Source organism: Diadema antillarum, unplaced genomic scaffold (assembly GCF_040938485.1).
Source record: "Diadema antillarum isolate AM-2024a unplaced genomic scaffold, OU_Dant_1.0 seq00002122_RagTag, whole genome shotgun sequence".
Taxonomy (NCBI): domain Eukaryota; kingdom Metazoa; phylum Echinodermata; class Echinoidea; order Diadematoida; family Diadematidae; genus Diadema; species Diadema antillarum.
Window position 1 is genome coordinate 232,011 of NW_027272762.1, and position 20,518 is coordinate 252,528.

At 39.1% G+C, this 20,518-nt stretch overlaps 1 protein-coding gene across 5 annotated transcripts in view; it reads right to left on the reverse strand.

Annotated features, from left to right (window-relative positions):
* Nucleotides 1-6,980: 6,980 nt before the first annotated feature.
* The window catches only part of LOC139713995 (uncharacterized), a 66,156-nt gene continuing 52,618 nt past the window's right edge, over nt 6,981-20,518 (reverse strand). For 4 of the 5 annotated variants that reach the window (XM_071625715.1, XM_071625718.1, XM_071625716.1 and 1 more), the window contains 6 exons: nt 19,527-19,600; nt 18,603-18,769; nt 15,315-15,466; nt 13,781-13,882; nt 9,247-9,409; nt 6,981-8,508 (listed from right to left, as the gene is read on the reverse strand). In XM_071625715.1, coding sequence (XP_071481816.1) covers nt 8,217-8,508; nt 9,247-9,409; nt 13,781-13,882; nt 15,315-15,466; nt 18,603-18,769; nt 19,527-19,600 — 950 coding nt within the window. In that variant the 3' untranslated portion in view covers nt 6,981-8,216. Of the gene's footprint in view, nt 8,509-9,246; nt 9,410-13,780; nt 13,883-15,314; nt 15,467-18,602; nt 18,770-19,347; nt 19,601-20,518 lie in introns of those variants that run through there. The other variant, XM_071625719.1, reaches the window with a different exon arrangement.

Sequence of the window (20,518 nt, forward strand, 5' to 3'; positions counted from 1 at the left end):
TAAAACCACTGACATGTATTAACGGTCATTAGTTTCCTCTACTTTCTGTTTCATCAAATTAAACGATGTGATGATTGGAGCAATTTATGATTATGTTTCAACACTTCTTATCACGTATAAATGGTTGTCTCAGATAATATGTCAGAGGATTGACTTTACTAAGGGTCTTTCGTTTTGTTTTAAGTCTATAGACCTGATATGGAATGATATTGTTGATAATGGTTTGACATTTTTTTTCCTACCAATCTTGTCTGTGCACATGTCCTCACGTCTCCCTAGCAACACTTTCATTGTCTCTACCATTGCGTATTCATTTATTTCATATCTGCATAGTTGTGACTGAGTATTGTTCAGTGACGTCACAAAAGTGTCATTAGAGAACTTTTAATAGATCTGCGACGCTAACGCTTAGACGACGCAGCCTCCCAGGTTGTGTTGGACAATGGAAACGGCTGTCTCGCGCATGTGCAAAACACCATTTTTTGGCTATTAATAGCGTCGCAGAGCTACGGATCAATAATGTTCAGTATAAATATGCAGGCCGACGTCCTATTAATCCTCATCTCGCCGAATGAGCGTATGCAGGCCTTGGGTTTCTTTTGTGCCTTTAATTCCTCATCGGAATCCCACTCAGATATTGGGTGTAATAATGGTTAGTTGCTGTTATTTGGTTCTGTCAGACATTCAGTGTATGTGTGTGTGTGTGTGTGTGTGTACACGACATTTTTGGAAGCCGAATGAGGCGAATGAATTCGATATGTACATGTATTAATATCAGCGACTGATCTGTTTTATTTTATCTTATCTTATTTCATCTATTTATTTTTTTTTGTTGGGGGGGGGTTGTTTTTTGGTTGTTTTTTTGTTTCGTTTTTGGTCTTTTTAAATGGAGAATTGTTTTCAGTGCTTATGAATATTCACCCAGAACTTCTTGTAGCACAAGATATTCAGCCATAAGGGAAAATTTTTGAAGTTCCATTCGTATGCTTTTGCCCTGCTTTCCAACTTACCGAAATGTAACGACCTTCAATTCAGCAGTTCAAGAAATAGAATAAGACTTACAGCCCAATAGGAATGACATAGGTGTTTTTTTCCCCTTCTGGGGGCGTTTCATAAAGCTGTTCGTAAAGTTACGAACGACTTACGAGCGACTGGTGATCAGTTCTTGTGCTGAATTATGGAAATTCTGATAAGTATTATAGCACATCAGAACTGATCACCAGTCGCTCGTAAGTCGTTCGTAACTTTACGAACATCTTTATGAAACACCCCCTGAAGTATTCTTTTACTCTCATCGTAAGAAAAAAGAAACGAAAAGAATAATCATAGTGCCTAAAACGTATATAGTTTCCTTATGAAAACTCTAAATAACGCTTTTTACATAAATTATTGTTATTTTACGTGTGTATGTTTTATAGCGAAGTACGTACTTACACGCATCATGTACTTTTCCTCCCTTGTATTCTATGGCATATATACGCACTGGTCACCTATCAAGAAACGACCAACATAATAATGTTAATGTGCCATGATGTAGTGTGGTGTACACTCATTTAGTGTGTTATATTATTCTGTGTACATAATTGTGTATAAAATTTTGTAAAAGCTTTGTTGAACAACTTCTTGTATATTTGCAAATGCCTCGGGAATGAAAGTCATACTTTCGTTATGTAGGGATACACTGTACCTATACAACTGTATAAATAAAGAAACAAGAAAATAATCGCCTTAACCTTGTGTGCGTCTGACAAAGTGTTCTATTCTATCAAAGAAAATAAACACAAACACATACACACATACGCACACATACGAATACACACAAGGTGGTGTGCAGCGCTCGCGAACGGACGTGTCTGCTCGGAGCTCCGTCTTTTAATTTCTGAATGATTATTTTTTGTTAACTTATTCGTCACCTTTTGGTGTTTTTAAACCTGCATATATTAAAATCCGCGTATTTTAATTCATCTGTGAGTTTTGCGGTGTTATTTTCAAATTTTATCTGTGGATGGAGCACCCAAAAGTTTGAGGAAACTGAGGAACACGGTCAATGTGCATTTGAACACACTTCTCCACGCTACTCAACATACGACCCACGCCACGCTGCGGCGGTGAAACGCACGTGTTCCTACGACACGTCCTACTGCATCAACCCTTGCCTCGGAGTTTTAACCAGCGTGTACAACTTGTGTTTTAAGACTGAAATCATTTTTAACGAATTGCAATCCATTATCATCGTTCTTCATCACATCGTGAAGGATTGTTTTTCATCGGTTTTGTCATCATATTTGTGTATATTTTATGAGAAATCACTCCTGATTCATTTGGCGGGATATCAGCAGCCATTTTGTTTTCTACGCCTACTACAAGCTACAACGTGTACCTAATTTCAGTGGCGGGAACCTCGGCAGTCATTTTGTCTCATGTCGGCTACAGTGGGAATTTGGAAGGATTAGAAGCCTATTGAAGTATTCGGCAAACCAAAAGGAGAAGGAGTATATCCAGAGCAATTTTGAGCACCGAGAAGTTTCACAGCAAGAAGGGAAGTACACTCATTCATTCCTCCCTTATTGAAATTAGAATTATTTGAACAATTGATATTGTTATCGATATCAGATTTAAAGTCTCTGACTGATTGTTGACATTTATCTGCTCTACTTAGATGTTAAAGCGAGCATCAACAGTTAGACTCAGAATTCGCAGATTTATCATATCGGCTCAGATTATCTGACGTTTCTACCAGGAGATATTCAGCAGTTCACTGAACTTTGTCTGCCTATTAAAGAACTTCAGACGCTTTTTCTCGACAATGACAATGTATGACATCAATACCTGCAGCAAATCCAAGAACCTATGGGTTCTTGTAGCAGTTATTTTTCTCCTCTTTACAACAAACCTAGGACTACAAAATTTTGCTGGCCATAGCCCAGCTCTGAACCTCAGTACTGACATCAGTCATAACCAGAAGAGTCACTCCTCATACCTGTTGCTGGTTTTTGTCAGTTTTTTACCCTTTGATTACCTTGCTGACTCGGTACCCAACCCCTACACATCTCATGATTTCAGCAATAACATGTCCACACACACTCGTGAATGTGGCTTTACTGTCGTCCTTTACATAGACGAGAGATTCTGTCAGTCTTTACAGGCACATGATTTGTCCAAGATAGTATGTTTTGATCACAACCCAGTGAAGAACAGGTTTAAGATAAAAGGTCTTCACATCACTACTCCCTCTTTTGCAATTGTGAGCACTCACATTTTCCACCTTCAAAAGTCCAACTCTCTTTTCATTTTATGCAAGATGTCATTGATGTCTCAGATGCTAGTCATTTTGTCCTCCTCAGGGGACATACATCCCAACCCAGGCCCAAAGTGTAAATGGCCATGTGGTATTTGTGGCAAAGCAGTCAGGTGGAATCAAGAAGGCATTCAGTGTGACCATTGTGAGCAGTGGCTCCATAGAGACTGCATACCTATGTCCCCTGGCATGTACCAAATTCTTTCAGAACACTCCCAGCTTTCATGGTGCTGTTGTACATGTGGCATGCCCTCTTTTAGCTCTAGTCTGTTTTGGACCTCTGGAACTAATAGTTTTATTCATGATAATAGTTTTGCAATATTGTCCAGCCCAGAGCTATTAAACAACAACTCTGATTCTGATTATAGCCATTTATCAGATTCACCATCTTCCAGAAAGAATAGCTCTGTAGGAGAACCTGTATCTTCATCCACACCTAGTAAACCCAGTAAGAAACAAAAAAGGTCCTTCTCAGGGCCAAGCCACCATTCTAGGCAATCAGCTGATCAGAATAAATTGCGATTATTAATACTCAATTGTCAAAGTATTTTTGGTAAAAGAGCCGCCTTTGCTGAACTTGTTCACTCTTCAGACCCCCATATCATTGTTGGCACTGAGTCTTGGTTAAACCCAAGCATAAAGAATAGTGAGTGTTTTCCGGAGAATTATACAGTGTATAGGAAAGACAGAGAGAGGGGAAAAGCAGGAGGAGTATTTATAGCAGTAAGGAATGATCTCATCTCCACTCATTTAATCTCCTTGGATGTAGATTGTGAACTGATATGGATTTCACTGCAGATGGTGAACTCCAAACAAATCCACATTGGGTGTTTTTATCGCCCACCAAGTAAGGGTTCAGACCCTATCAAGAAACTCAGGGAATCCTTGTCTAGGATAGATTTCAGTAAAAACCCTATAGTATGGGTAGGAGGTGACTTTAATGTCCCAGACATTGATTGGTCCAATCTGTGTAGAAAGCCTGAACACCACTGCGTGTACCCCCAGGAACTGACCACAGAGCTTCTCGATTTAATACACGATTTCTCACTCACTCAATTGGCTTACGAACCCAATCACAACCAGAAGATGAGATCAGGCAATGTTAGAAATATCCTGGACCTACTTCTCGTAACAAACCCTGGCTGTTTTGCACCAATTGTAACAAAAGCAGGAATATCTGATCATTTCAATATGATAGCAGAAATTTCTTTACGCCCAGTTCTCCATAAAGCAAAACGTAGAAAGATTTATTTATGGGATAAAGCAGATACATTTAATCTCAGAAAGGATATGGAAAATTTCTTTCAAGTTTTCCAGGCCAACTATGCACATAAGACAGTGGAGGAGAACTGGAACGCATTTAAGGAAGCTATTTATAGCAGTGTTGATTCAAATGTTCTTTCAAGGTATAAGAGTACTCGATTTAATCTTCCTTGGATAAACGGAACCCTCAAGCGATTGATTAGAAAGAAAAATAGGGCGTTTTATAGTGCCAAAACAGATGGATCCCATCGGAACTGGTGCCGTTATAGGCAGCTTCGTAAGCAAGTCCAAAAAGAACTTCGAAAAGCTGAACAACATTTTTTAGGAACAACAGTTTTTGACTCACTCACTTCTAACCCCAAGAAATTTTGGTTTTTTATTAAGCAAAAGAGGCGTGACACAAATGGTATATCGGCTTTATACTCCAAGGGAAAACTAGCCGATACAGCTCGTGAAAAAGCTGAAGTCTTAAGTGATCAATATTAATCAGTTTTCACTAAAGAAGATTTGATTAATATTCCTCATATGGGACAGAGACAAATCCCAACAATATCAGATTTGATTATTTCTACAGAAGGTATTATGAAACTTCTTAAGAACTTAGATGTGAATAAAGCTTCTGGCCCAGACGGCATTTCTCCCAAATTTCTCAAGTTATGTGCTGCACAAGTAGCACCTATATTGCAAGTCATATTTACGCAAAGTCTTCGGACTGGCACGCTACCCCGAGATTGGAGACAAGCTAATATAAATGCTCTGTATAAGAATGGTAGTAGATCCGACCCAGCCAACTACAGGCCGGTATCCCTCACATCCACCTGCTGCAAAGTCTTAGAACATATCATTTATCGCCACATTATGAGCCATCTGGAGGATAACAATATCCTCAGTAACACACAACATGGATTCAGATCCAGACGGTCGTGTGAGTCCCAACTGATTACAACAATTCATCATATTTTCTCCTCTGTCGAAACCATTAAACAAGTTGACGCTGTTGTGTTAGACTTTGCAAAAGCGTTTGATACTGTACCACATCAGAGGCTCCTTCATCGCCTCAAGTATCTTGGAATCCAGGGCTCATTACTTTCATGGATTTCACAATTTCTCACAGAAAGGGAACAAACAGTCGTAGTCCAAGGGTCATCCTCAAGACCCGTTCATGTTTCCTCAGGAGTGCCCCAAGGCACTGTTCTGGGCCCATTGCTTTTCTTATCATATATTAACAATATCCCTGATCAAGTTTCATCCAACGTCTGCCTATTCGCAGACGATTGTGTAGTTTACCGTCCCATTAAGACACATAACGATTGTGTCATACTTCAACAAGATCTACGTACCTTAGAGGCTTGGGGAAAAAAATGGCAAATGAAATACAAGCTTGACAAATGCAACGTTATGCGCTTCACAAGGAAGTCTCGTCCCATTCATCACACGTACACCTTAGCCGGTCACCAGATAGAAACAGTGTCCAGTCACAAATACCTAGGAGTTGTCTTATCAGACAATTTAAAATGGAATAGACATATTGATATAACTACAGCCAGAGCAAGCAGCATGATTGGCTTTCTCCGTCGTAATCTACATAATGCACCGAGAAATGTTAAATTACAAGCATACAAGAGCCTAGTGCGTCCCCACTTGGAGTATTGCTGTACAGTATGGGACCCCTTCACTCAACGTAACATCTCCAAGATTCAAGCAGTACAAAATAGAGCAGCCAGATTCATCTGTAATGATTACAAGTGGCAATCTTCCGTCTCCGGAATGATAAAGGATCTCAAACTTCATCCACTCCCAGAACGACGCAAGCTTTTAAGGCTATCAACATTTCATAAAATAAAGCACAGCAATATTGATCTAAATCTCGAGGATTATATCAGTCCTGCTCAAGCACCGAGAGGTATGACAACCCGAAGTTATCATCCGGACAATTACTCTACTTTACACGGTTCCTCAACTGCTCTCGCCAACTCCTTCTTCCATAGAACAGCGAAGGATTGGAATAATCTGCCGAGTAACATAAAACAGATTCATAAATTTGACACATTCAAAGAAGCGCTCCAGCGTCACCTCCGTTGTGATTAGCTGCACATCACACACCACAGTGCTGAGTGATACTCTATCCAGAGTTTTTCAGCGTATTCATCCAGATCCAGATCCAGTGTGAATTTGAATATGTATACATGTGTGTGTATAATATTATGTATGTGTGTGTGTGTTTACACAGTGTCTACTCGACGGCCGTAGTGTTGAACACGGTTGTCAAGTGTTTCAGGGAGGTGAGGTGAATTTTTCGTCTTGCCTCCTTGGTTGTTCTGAGGACTCTAACACGAAACACACTATCAAACACTTTCAGGTTTAATTCTAAACGGTTTTATTTGTAAAAAGTGTCAACAAACAAGCCGTGAACGGGACAATAAATTATGTACAAGTATACAACACGCGCAAAACTCTTGAAACCACCAACAACGTCAATAAATTACGGCGAGAAAGTCGAAACAACGTAAAGAGGAACGCACACTGAAAATACCAAAAAAGGAAACCGCGAGCTTGTAATTACATACGATATAAGTACAAGATAAAGAATCCGAACCGGATATGTGACAGAACACGTAGAACACAATTAAACCAACAGGTGCTGTTAAACTTTGTATAACAGAGTATCGCGTCGACGCAAAGCCATAAGATACCTTTCACTGTAAGAATTTAAATGTTTATTTCCCCAGACTACTTATGAAAAATTATATTTTTATACATATCCGTCTTTTTACACGGAAGAAGAAAAAAAAGATGAGGAGGATCCGGATTTTTTGAACAGCCTGGAATTAACACGAGGCAGACTATAGTATCCTCGTAATACCACAGGGTAGAAATGGCTAATCGTGCAGCACTAACAACCGGACATAGGCCGTAATTATCATGACATAAATGATCGTACTTTCCCTTTTAGTACTCTAATTGCTCAGTCAAGACATTATATATCCGAATGACTCTCCCTTCGTAACATTTTCTCCCCCCCCCAAAAAAAAAAAGAAAAGAAAAGAAAAGAAAATCCAATGAGACCACAGTCGAAGTCCTTTAACTATGCAATAAGTATTTACAGTAACTATTTCACGCTGGAGTCTTGCACACTGAAAATATAGTACTGACCAAAAGCTTCACACGAAGCATCAAAGTTGTTTTTGCGTGTGTGCGTGCGTGTGTGTGTGTGTTGGTATTACTGATCTGAATCACAACTAAACCATACTCATCGGTAAATACAAAACAAGAAAAACACATTACAAAAGCCTATGCATGATGTCTTGCGGCTGCTTCAAACCACGGAATACCACACCACTGTCATGACTGTAAATCACCAATCTATTGCTGTTTGTGGAAGAATAAGTCGGAACGAAAAGGGTCTAGAACCTTGATCTGACGTACGAAAACGAAATCCTCTCCGATGTGAGGTGGTCAATCACCAAATCTGAAGACGAGTATCAGAACGTGTACCACAGTTTATAAGTATCAAAACGTTGTTTAGGTCCACGTTGGTGATGAATGTCTGTTCCATATCAAACATCGGAAGAAACTACCCCCGCATTCTGCCAGTTGCAGATAGCTTGGCAAAGGCGTGTGCTCTGACGCCTAGCAACAGAGTCGCATCTGGCGACTACCTAAAGTGTTCGATCTCCACGCCTAGCAAGTTCCTGAGCTCATCGTCCAGTTCGACTATAGTCACCTCCTCCCCCTTGGCGGACGGTTCGGAGGTCGGGCAAGCCCTTCGCAGACCGGCGGCTGCGCAGGGAAACGACGATTGTGACACTTGCGACTCCTGCACGGACTGCTGAAACTGTTCGACCGGGAGAGTCACGGGAACGACCTTGGGGTGCTTGGCGAGCAGTTCTTCGGGGGTGAGGGACAGACGCTCAGCTACATGATCCAACATCAGCCAGTTGCGAAACCTGAAAAGTGTGGCGGAGCAGTGTTAGTTCTAGACTTTGCTTTTGCTTATCGCTTTTGCTATCGATAGTATTTAAAAGAAAATTAGGCAATATGTAACGAATGAAATTGAAAAAAAAAATCCCAGAAGCTAATACCAGTATATTACAAAGTCGTGTCTTTAGACGGATTTGATTTTCAACTAACATAATGTTAAGATATTAAAAAGGGCGCAATTCAGACAAACGTCATTATTCAATTCAATTCAATTTATTCAGAATTTTCTGCATTATATTACAAATGAAATACAGTCATTCTTATTTCGAACACAATAAGGCATACAATCTGAACATTCGAATATAGTTGAAATTTACTTGTAATACAATGGACTGTTAACAGATTGAAGAAAAAAAAAAACACGTCGATTTGGAGCTACTCAGGATAATGGTACAAAGAAGGATATCTGACTGAATTATGAGACAATGTATTGTGGGATGTAAATGCAGAAGGCTGTCGTCAAATAAGCAAATAAATTTAGCTTAAAGATACATCAGCCGTTGAAAAACAAAAAACAAAACAAAACAAAAACGTATGACACATATATCATGACGTGGTATTGTGCACTCAACGAGAAAGAAGCCAGGTTGTCCGCTATTCTGGCGTTATATTTCGGTAATAACAAAATATTATTTAGGTGCAAACGCCATTAATATTTGATCAGGAAGAATATTTCTCGAGGCGATACCGGAAGTCAGTCTTACTTGTCCTGGTCCTGAAGACGAAAGTTGAATGACGGAAGGACTGGTTGTTCGCTGATCTCGAAGAATACTCCATCATCCTGTGCCTCGCTAGCGGGCTGACAGCTCTCCTCTTCGGGCGCCGGGGCATCAGCGAAAATGTCGATGTTGGCTTCGCTTGCTGTATCTGCGAGCAGGTGAAAAGAATATCATTTACTAAGTAGAAAATATTGCTTCCTCTGTTTATAAGTCATTGGTAAATCTACAAACGCCTCACATTCGAGCAAATGTTAGGAACTTCGAACAATAGATCATAACACTTGAGAAGACTCATTTGAGAAGAATTTCACCAGATTCACAAAATTTCACAAAACATCACAGTTATTTGAAATTCAAAGGTGTTTTTTTCTTGCTCTTTCTCCAGAGCAAACTATAATTTGTGAATAACACGCGCGTCAAGATGTCTGCGAAAACTGCGATGGCCCATGATTTACAAATCGAAACGATCTCTCCAAAAAATTATACCAAAAAAAAAATCCACATAAAATTATTCTTATCACTGCTAACATGTTGTTAGCAAACAGAGGACGAGCGTTCTATCATGGTGTCGTCTGTTTTGATTTTTTTTTTAATAGATCTATCATCGTCATCATTTTCTTTGCACCATCGTTGGAGAAAATTACACCGTTCCTTTCATACCATTTGCTATCTACACCCCTTCCCCTCCCCCTCCCCCGGACCGGACGCACAAGAATGCACAACTAGATAAGTATTGCCTTTTCGACAACCAGTCTTTAGGCTGCTCCTCTATATTTCCCCTCGTAAGGTCAGAGGAGAAGAAACGCCCGAACTTTCCACCCCTTATCGTTAAGTTAACGCATCGAGTCCTTTCGGGTGATGTTCGTTATTCCGAAGGTTCGTTATTCCGCAAGTTCGTTGTTCCGAAGGTTCATTATTCCCAAGGTTCGATATTCCCAAGGTTCGTTAATCCAAAGATTCATTAATCCGAAGGTTCGTCAATCCGAACATGAAATAAGGGTCGTTATTTCGAAGGTTCGTTATTCCGAAGGTTCGCTAATTCGAGAATTAAATAAGGTTTGTTATTTCGAAGGTTCGTGAATCCGAAAATGAAATAGGGGCCTTTCCTGTCTCCGTGTTACACGATGCTACGATGATCTTTCATTGGCAGTTTCGAGACCAATAAAAACCGTAAAAGGCGGGGGGGGGGGGGGGGGGGGAACCGAAACAAACATTGTCTTTCCGTGCACGTCAGGGTGTCGATGGCTATATCAGATTCTAATGAAGAGTTTCATCGCAAAAATGGGCTAAGCTCACTTGTAACAAAAGAAGAGATATTCTCGAAGTAATAATTACAGATATTCCGTATTCTCCTTTGTTTTCTTTGTTTTTAGAATGCAGCGTTTAATTGCAAATTTAATAAGAAAGGAGTTAGAGCGTTTTTGAGATAAAACTCTTCAAATTCAGAGAGTCAGACGATTCAAGTAAGATAATAAGTATACAAGGACACCTTATCCAGGTATATCACGTATTTAATATGGGCGGACTCACAATATCTCGGAGCCGATGGAAATATGGCTGCCTTTAAAAAAGAAAATGCGTGCAGGGATGCATATAATGTATTGGAGTGGACCCGAAGTACATTGTAACTAGACTTGGAATTTGTCAAGACTGACAAATTAGGTGATCCGATTTGTTTTAATCGATGATTCGAGTCCTGATCGCAATAGGCATGACCATATAGGTTTCATCTGTGTTTAGAGACATTGGCCGTGTGATGTTTGGATTCCCATTTAGAAAAGAGAGTCAGGTCTGCCATCTTTGGTACCAAATTCGGTATACACTATAACGAAGATACAGAATGAAGTATATTTGACCATTGACCCAACTTTGCGCAGCCAAGATGGCATCTGAGCAAAAAGTGGTTATTTTGTGAAATGATTCTTGTAACATGGTCTTTGCGTGTGGAAAATACGGGAAAGATAGGACATGTATTCACCAAGATACAGGTTGAAACATTTATGACCTTTGACCCTAATTTACATACCCAAGATGGTGTCTGATCAAGTAGTTGTTATTTTATGAAATAAAGTACGTGACATGACCTAAACATGTGCAAAATATGGGCGTGATAGGGGCTGGTTTTTTTAACTTATTGCAAAGAAAGTGGCATAAAGAAAGAAATATCTCAATACATCGAAGATAAGTATAATTTCAACCAAGTTTTTTGACGTGATATCGGCGCCGTATGAAAAAATGGAGGGTATAGTCGCGATAGCCCAAAGTCTGAGCTACAACATATTAAAATCTGGGAGAAATTCACGAAAGAGTAAGTGAGCTAGTGTTCGATAAAGACCGTCATGTCAATTTTCATTTCCAGAAAAATTCCCTCCCGTAGAGATAACACGTAAACTGGTTAAATTTGACAAGGTTACATTATATCTATTTTCACGAGGTGAAGACATCATCCGATTAAAACTTTGATTGAACAAAACTTAAAGAGTATTACATTGGCTACAACATACTGAAATCTGGAAGAAATTCACCGAAGGGTAATTGAGCTAGTCGTCGATAAAGACAATCATGTCAATTTTCACATCTAGACAAATTCCCTCCCATAGAGATAACACGTCATAATGAAGATAAAGAAAGAAGTACATATGACCTTTGACCCTACTTTGCACAGACAAGATGGCGTCTGAGCAAAAAGTAGTTACTTTGTGAAATGATTCTTGTAACATGGTCTTTAAGTATGCAAAATATGGGAAAGATAAGACATGTATTCACCAAGATACAGGATGAAACATTTTTGACCTTTGACCCTAATTTACATACCCAAGAAGGTACCCGATCAAGTAGTTGTTATTTTATGAAATAATGTACGTGACATAAACTAAACATGTGCAAAATATTGGGCTGATAGAGCTTGTTTTTCTTGAGTTATTGCAAAGAAAGTTGCAGAAAGAAAGGAATATGAAAATACATGGAAGATAAGCTTTAATTTCAACCAAGTTTTTGGGCATGATGCCGACTCCGTATGAAAAAACAAAGGGCACATTTACGATAGCCCAAAGTCTCAGCTACAACATACTAAAATATGGGAGAAATTCACCGAAGCATAAGTGAGCTAGTGCTCGATAAAGATAGTCATGTCAGTTTTCATTTCCAGAAAAACTGCACTCCCATAGAGATAACACGTAAACTGGTCAAATTTAACAATGTTACTTTTAATCCCTTTTTACGAGGTGATGCCGTCATCCAATCAAATTGTTGTTATTATATATCTGAAAGACCATTTAATAAGCTACAACATATTGAAATTTGGACGAAAATCAACTAAAGAATAAGTGAGATATGCTTGAATGAACTTGAAATTTGATGACGTCATTTTGAAAATTTACTTTTTTAACTTTATTAAGAAATTTGATATATTTTAATCATTTTTCCAGCATTGCCAACCCATGAAATGACATGTACAACTCATCAGCTTTCAGAATATGTAAAAAAAATGGGGGGTCACCGTCCATCCTGACGAGTAAAATTGGATTTAAAATTGGCAGTTTTTTGGCATTGTTGCACTGTATATCGCCATTGACGCGCGCGCGGAATTTCAACTTTGACGGACCCGTATGACGTCATCTTGAGTCGGATTGACTTGAAACTTGGTAGAAATATTCCTTGACATTTCACACATCCGATCAAAGTGAAAAAACGGGAAATTTTCATTGCATATGAGCTGTGCGTGCGTATATGTGCGCGCGCGTACGCGTCCGTCCGATTTTTTCAATTTTTCAAAAAATGCTCCAAATGGTCTGAAACGTATGCAAAAAAAATTTGAGCTTGATTGGAGCATACAAATATTTCAACGCGCGCGTACGCGCACGTCTTTACGATGCGAGGAATTTTGAAAATATGGGTAGAATTCCCTTGAATTGAAATTTATGTGACGTAAATTTCATTGAGAAATTCCACTCCATTAATGAGATATGATTGAAAATGTGTTTTCATATAATGACGTCATAGTGACGTCACGGTCGACTGATCACTACGATTTTACTTGACATGTCGTCTTTGGGACATGATACACATATGGTATAAGTTTGACATTCATAGGCAATGCACTTTCTGAGCTCATCTCTACACAACTTTTGCGGAGAAATAAAGAAGAAGAAGAAGAAGAAGAACAAAGAATCAGTACAGATACAGAAGGTGATCCGAGAGGATTCTCGGATCACCTAAATAAATTGATCGCTGTTCGGAGATAGCTATGTCGGATACTTGTACGGTACATCATTTCCAAGAAATTAAAGGCGAGCCACGATTAATGCGCGCGCGGAGGGTTCGCATCGGAATTGACATTCTTGGTTGTTACAGTTATTCATGTGCATAGAAATGCGACATTGAGTAGCTTCCGTGCTCTTACATGGATATTGAGGGCGTTGAGTATAAATGATAGATACTTGTGGAGACGTGGGAAGGGGTAGAGGGTGAGTTTGAATAATTACTATTTTGTCATGGTGCATGAGCATAAAATAATTACCAAAAAGAGAGCACGATCCACTGAAGTTCCACTGGTAGTCCAAAGGTCGCTGAGGAAAGTCCTTCAGTTTGGTCCTATCTCCGTTAACATCTCGCAGGTAACCTATACACATACACAGACACGAAAACATTAAACACATATCATAAGTTTAAAAACAATCAATGATAACAACAACAGCGAACAGAAACCATTAAGAGCAACGAAGTATTCTGTAAAGATGACGCCATATATATATATTTTTTTTCTTTTCTTTTTTCAAGGCATCAGGGGCGGATCCACAAATTCCGTAAAGGTGAGGCGCCTTTGCAAAATTAAAGGGGGGGGGGGAGCGCACGCACTCCCTATTTTTTCTTTTTATTTTATTTTTTTTTGTTTTAACCAGAAATAAAGAGGGTGCGCGCCCCTCTGGATCTGCCACTGGCCATACCTAACGAGTAAAATTGTGATTTTGCCGCTTGGAAGTTTCGAATCCCTCGATCTATGAAATACCGCCGGCTGGAATGACGTCATAACGAAACTTTGCATGAGTCACGCTTGTTTCCCTTGGCAACGCCCCTTTCTAAAGTCCGATGACTGGAAGATCGCCAGAAAAAATATTTTCTCAACTTCACCTTGCCATAATACCAGAAGTCATCATGCAACGTTGAGTGTACTTTGGGAGAAAATTACAGACAATTCAATTTGTGATATACATTATTTACTCATTCTCCTCTCTGTGATATATATATATATATATATATATATATATATATATATATATAGAGAGAGAGAGAGAGAGAGAGAGAGAGAGTAAGTTGTCCACGTGTTGACGTGATTATCAAAAACAAAACTGACACAAAATGTTCATGCTGTATTCACCAACAGTTTATTTCAGCACACAAATTTTCGAGCGATTCGCTTTTCTTCAAGTGTATCAACACTTCAGAAAGAGCGAATGAGAAAGAGCCAATCGCTAGAAAATTTGTGTGCTGAAATACACTGTTGGTGAATACAGCATGAACTTTGTTTCAATTTTGTGTTATACATATATATATATATATATATATATATATATATATATATATATTATATACATATATATATATTATATATACATATATATATATATATATATATATATATATATATATGTATATATCACAGAGACCAAAATTCAGTGTTCAATGATTCTTATGTCGACTTTCTCTTGTAGCTGACTGACGAATTGCCTGTCGTCATCGACGCCAATTCACACCAATTATTCATTAAAAAAGAAGAAGAAGATATTAGCCATGGTAAAAATCCTCTGTATCTTCGGCATTCCATCCTAGTATTTTTTTTTTTTTTTCATTTTGACGGAATGCGGTCGCGGTTATATGGCGATAGTGACCCTATAGTGAGCCTTAATTTAAGTTTGAACACTCCGGAATGCGTCAAATCTATCTATTACAATTAACCCATTACCTGCCACATTATTTCCTGTCCACAGGTTTGTGTGCAAAATTTGTGCACATTTGACTCTTTACCACATAAAAGGTTAATGATAATCACTTACCGAAGAGCAGAGTCTTCATTGCGCTGCTCCTAGCGAGAGCCAGTTTGGTGGTCCGGCGGCCTGAGTAGGTAGACAGGAAGGGGTCAGCGCCGTAGGCCAGCAAAAGGCGCATCACCTCTACGTGGTCATTGTCCACTGCGTCGTGAATGGGTCTGGAAGCGGAGGAATGAAGAACGAAAGAAAAATGAAATGGTGGTGAAGAAGACTGGCTCCCCCTAACGGTGAGTTTGAGAGAATGGGTCATGGTTGTTCGCGGAAATTCATTTCAGTTTAATGCACTTCAGTTCCGTTGAAGTCAGTACATTTAAACTCGTTTCAACACAATATTGACTCAAATTCATTGATATCAAATAACAAAAAAAAAAAAACACGACGTAAAGGAATTTGAGGGATGGATGAATTGAAACACAAGTGGACAACATAATGTATTTTGTTAGGCAGCTTACCACAAGCTCTGCTTTTTTGAGGTTCTGCCTTCCTTGTACAACCTTATGTATGTGATTTACAAAATGAAAAAGATGGAAAATAAATGTTTTACAAACTGGAACTTGACCTTGAACATATACGGCATAACACACGACAGATGAACATTATTACATCTCTTTTTTTATACAAAAAAAAATGAAAAAGGCAATTACACAGTAAATGTTGGGGAAGCAAGAATTATCACCTACCAGAGAGATATCAGAAAAAAAGGCATAATGTGCCGATTGAGACCAAACCCTTTTCATGAGAGAAAATAACATTTAGAGGGAAACACGCTACACGAAGATAAATGAAATATATTAAGGGTCGCGGATAAAGATGCATATCAAAATTTGTCAGCTGCATAGCAAATAGAAGAGTAGCTGGTAGAGGAAATGGGTACTTTGCTACAGCGGCTCTATCTAATTCATGGTTCTTGCTACCAGTGAGTATTGACACGAACGTCTTTCCAGAAATAGCTCGCTATTGCGATCAGGCCCTCCTTAGCAAAGCTGAGATGAAAATAGCGGGTAGTGCGACTTCCGCACGCGAAGGCCAACTTTGTGAAAATCTACCTATTATTATAGCTGTGAATGACGAGTTGCTAAGTGCTCCAGATATAGAGGTCTAGTTAAAAGCGACACACGAATTCCACTTCACGAGTTTCTTTCCGGCACAACAAATCAATAGAGACTTGTGAATATTCCACTCAATTCCAATGTGGATTCATGCATTGTATATCGTCAACTTAAATATAATGTGCCCGAAATGACTGTAAAAACCGCAACTAACACATTAACGGATGCCAACTCCCCAAACAATAGAGCACTCACTAAGAAATGAAAATCATGGCCCAGGGAGGATTTACCTTTTAAAACTATAGAAAGACAAAGTAAATGTGAATTCCAACTAGAATTGCCTCTATTCAATTTAAACGACAAAAGGCGGTTTAATGATAACGCAACCCCTGCTTGCCTAGTGCCATTACCGATACATGTTAATTCACTGAAACAAGAAAAAAACAACTGTTGGGTTTGTTTGTTTGTTTGTTTGTTTGTTTGTTTGTTTTATAGATATCTTCGTATCCAGGAGACGTCATGGTTAAAACCTCTTCTGCGTATTTTGCCGAACTTCAAAAACGTGTTGTACAGCGGAGCGGGGAGGCAACCTCGCATGAAACGCTACGTGACAAACTCAAAAAGTAGTCAAAACCGCATGCAGTCATATACCCAAAGTAATGAGAAGTATGTTGGGGGAATGGGGGAATATCTTCTATTTTTGCTGGTTGGTTTGCTCGGTTTTTTTTTTCTCTCGTCTCAGCCACTCGGTGCAATGATATTTGTATCCATGATGCATAAAGTGGTGAATAGAATGTTTTTTTTTTCTCCCTTGGAAGCAAAATGTCGTTTCGCAGGGTAGGAACTTACTCAGAAAAGAGTGAACCAGGGAACAGAGTTCAATGACGTTGCACTGATATGCAGCTACACGCTATACGTCCGTGAAGTGCACCTTTTTGGCTATGATTCTGTTATGATTCTGTTATCTATGTTTGTTTGTGTGTGTGCGTGCGCGTGTGTGTGATTTTGTTGTTGTTGTTTTAGTGAAGTTCTTTGACCCTTGACAAATTGTCACATTGCCAAAATAAGGTCTCGTTGTAATCTGAAACATTCTTGGGCACTTTCGAAGAGAAAAGTGCACGTTAGGATTCAATCGTATAAACATCCCCAACAAAAGTGAAACCAAATTATTAGAGGATAACGTAATTTGCAACCATCCCATTACAAACCCCCCCCCCAAAAAAAAAAAAAAAAAAATACAGAAATTATGCCGTGACCTTTTCATATCTACTTCTTTTTTTTCTTCTTTTTTTAAGTCCGTCTATTTTGTCATTTTCCTTCAGCCTACTTTCTTGATTTGACACAGCTACAAGACTCTATAGTTCATGCTTGCAGCTGTTTTTGCGCTGAATGTTAAAGCGTTTTTTTTTTCTTTTTTTTTGAGCGCGTGAAATATTCTCGTAAAACTCGTTAGGATGGGAAGATTATCGCCACGGAAACTTACACTGTCGGCGCATGGGTCTATGTATTGCAAGGGAATGCGGTGATTGTAACGCATCATGCGCTGTTTGTTTGTATTTTGTCTGCACGTTGTTGTTGTTGTTTTTTTTCTTATTAGATTTTTGAAGTGATTCCGCTTCCGTGCTAAAACTAAATGTGATTTACAGGCCGGAAAAGCGAGGACGTGATATAATGAATGGGAAGCAGTGTTTAACGAGCTCACAAAACGATAAATAAAACTGTTCAACCCATCGAAGAATTTCGTTGTCCAATATTCTCGTAACTCTCGAAGATGAATTTTTAAGGTACATTTTACTTTATGTTTTTTTCCCCATTGATATTGAAATAACATAAATAATGCGATTCCCTGTTCTGATGATTATGCTTAAAATAATACCGTAATAAAGACATAATTAATCGTAACATTTTTTAACAAGATAACTTTAACAAGATAAAATTGTCATCCGTATTATTGCAGTCATCCACATTTTCATTCTCTATTCAGCAGTCTTTTTTTTTTCTTCCTGTCCTTTGTTTTTTCACAGTCACATTGTATAGAAGTGATATCGCTTTGATGAGGGCGACTGCGGGTATCGCCACCCGGAAATGGGGGGGGGGGGGTGGTTGCGGGAATGATTGGATTAGGGTGGGGAGGAAAGAGATGGAAAGGAAGCAGGGGGAGGAAGGTGGAGAAGAATGGCGGGGGGGGGGGGGGGAGGGATGGGGAGCTTTTTACAGGAAGCCGGGAAAGGGGGTTTGTTCATACCTCGTTCCGTCAGCGGCACTCGCGTTCACATCCGCTCCATGGCTGAGTAGATACTGCGCCACGTTCAGATGGCCGTGCACGCAGCTCTCATGTAGCGCCGTGTAGCCTGCGTTGTCACGCGCGTTCACATCCACCACACGATAATCCACACAGTAGGCCACGATTTCCTGTAGAAAGGAAACAAACACATCCGCATTTACAAGGTTATTTGCCTTTCCTTTTCAAACGAATAGTTCTATACATGGTTCCATGGCCGAAGTAAATAAACAACATCCGGAAGATAGTGTGCATTCAATCAATTTACTGTACTTCCGTATTTGTTCGTGGGTTACCGGACAAAAATTTCGCCTGTTTTATTTAGTTTTTGTTCTTTCGCCTCCACAGAAGTACGAAATCGTTGTTGATAGAAAGAGTTTCCTCAAAACACTGTTATAAGCTGAAAAAATACTACCCTTTATTGATTGAAGATGAAGAGAAATATTTGCTTGCGTGATCGGAATTCTGATTAAGCTGGGTGCATGCTAAATGCTCGTCCAGTTGGGTGTATATGCCCAACTGCAATATTGGAATCAGCAGCTGCTATATTGCTACTGTCACTTTTTTTTTAAAATTTTACGCGAGGAAAAATGTTGAGTCATTTCCCCCTCCAATGTCTGTCTTTAATGACAATGACAATGTAAAGTTTTATTCACAGTCTTCGGAAGGTTCTTAATAACGGCAGCCACTGCATAGTATTTCCGTGTGACCAAGGTTTTAAAGATGCCCCGTTCCCATGCCATTAACGCGTAATAATTATGATGACCTTCAGGAGGATCAACTTGCGGTTACTGATGATTTTCTAATCTTAATTGTCAATACCTATATGCACAAGCAATTAGATTAATTGTTTATGGTCTGCGAGCACTAGCGCGTGATGTATTTTACCATATATCCCAGCGTAGCTGATCGGTGAAGCGCTGTTTCTCCGAGCTTTTTGTTCACCAGAAGCTTTTTCATTTCTGTATAGAAAACGAAAGACAGAAGAATAGTAAGGGCAGGTAAATTATTACAAGCCATTTGTCAAACTGACGCACTCAAGCTACGCACAACACACACACACACACACATACATACACACATGCGAGCGACGAACAAAAGTACCACGCTCATGTTGGAAATATGCCAGGGGAATGTTAATGAGGTAACAAAAGAAATGTGAAAGTTACAACGCTTTGATATTCCGCAAGCGCCTGAAATTTGAAACGCATGTCACGCACAGAACAATTAAAAACGAATAAACTGCAGCTACTCGGATAATACATATTCCTCCTCTGCACCATCTACACAATACAGTGTGTTGATTTTTCGCAACTAGCGAGCAATGTTTCTGTAGACAGTTTTTTTTTTTATCTTGGTAGTGCAAAGTGCTAGTGAAGTATATAGAATTGTCAACATAAGTACTGGTCGGTGCTTGGCCACAATGCAATCACGTGACTAATGTAACGAGGATCAAAATCGTTATATTCCGTGCAGTGACGTCATGCGCGGTGATTTCTTTGGAAAAAAGGAAATCATAGCACGACATATTTGATAATTTCATATATATCATATATTATATGTGTATGCGTGTGTGTGTGCGTGTGCAATTACATGTACATCTCATATTCATAATTATATAATTGACGTCTAATTCATATCTCTCTAGGACCATTCTATGATGACTTGATATGTGATCGTTTTTGTTTTTATTATTTATAAAGAGGCGCAGAATAATTTCAGGGGAACAGTAATTACAACAACAACAACAAAAAAGCGAGCCCGATTTGTAACAATGGAGTCGCCATTGCGCGTAAAACTGAAAATTAAAAAAGAACTCGATTCATTTAATTGTCACTGCATTGAAAAAAAAAGATTAGTAAGCAAAAAAAAAAATGTTC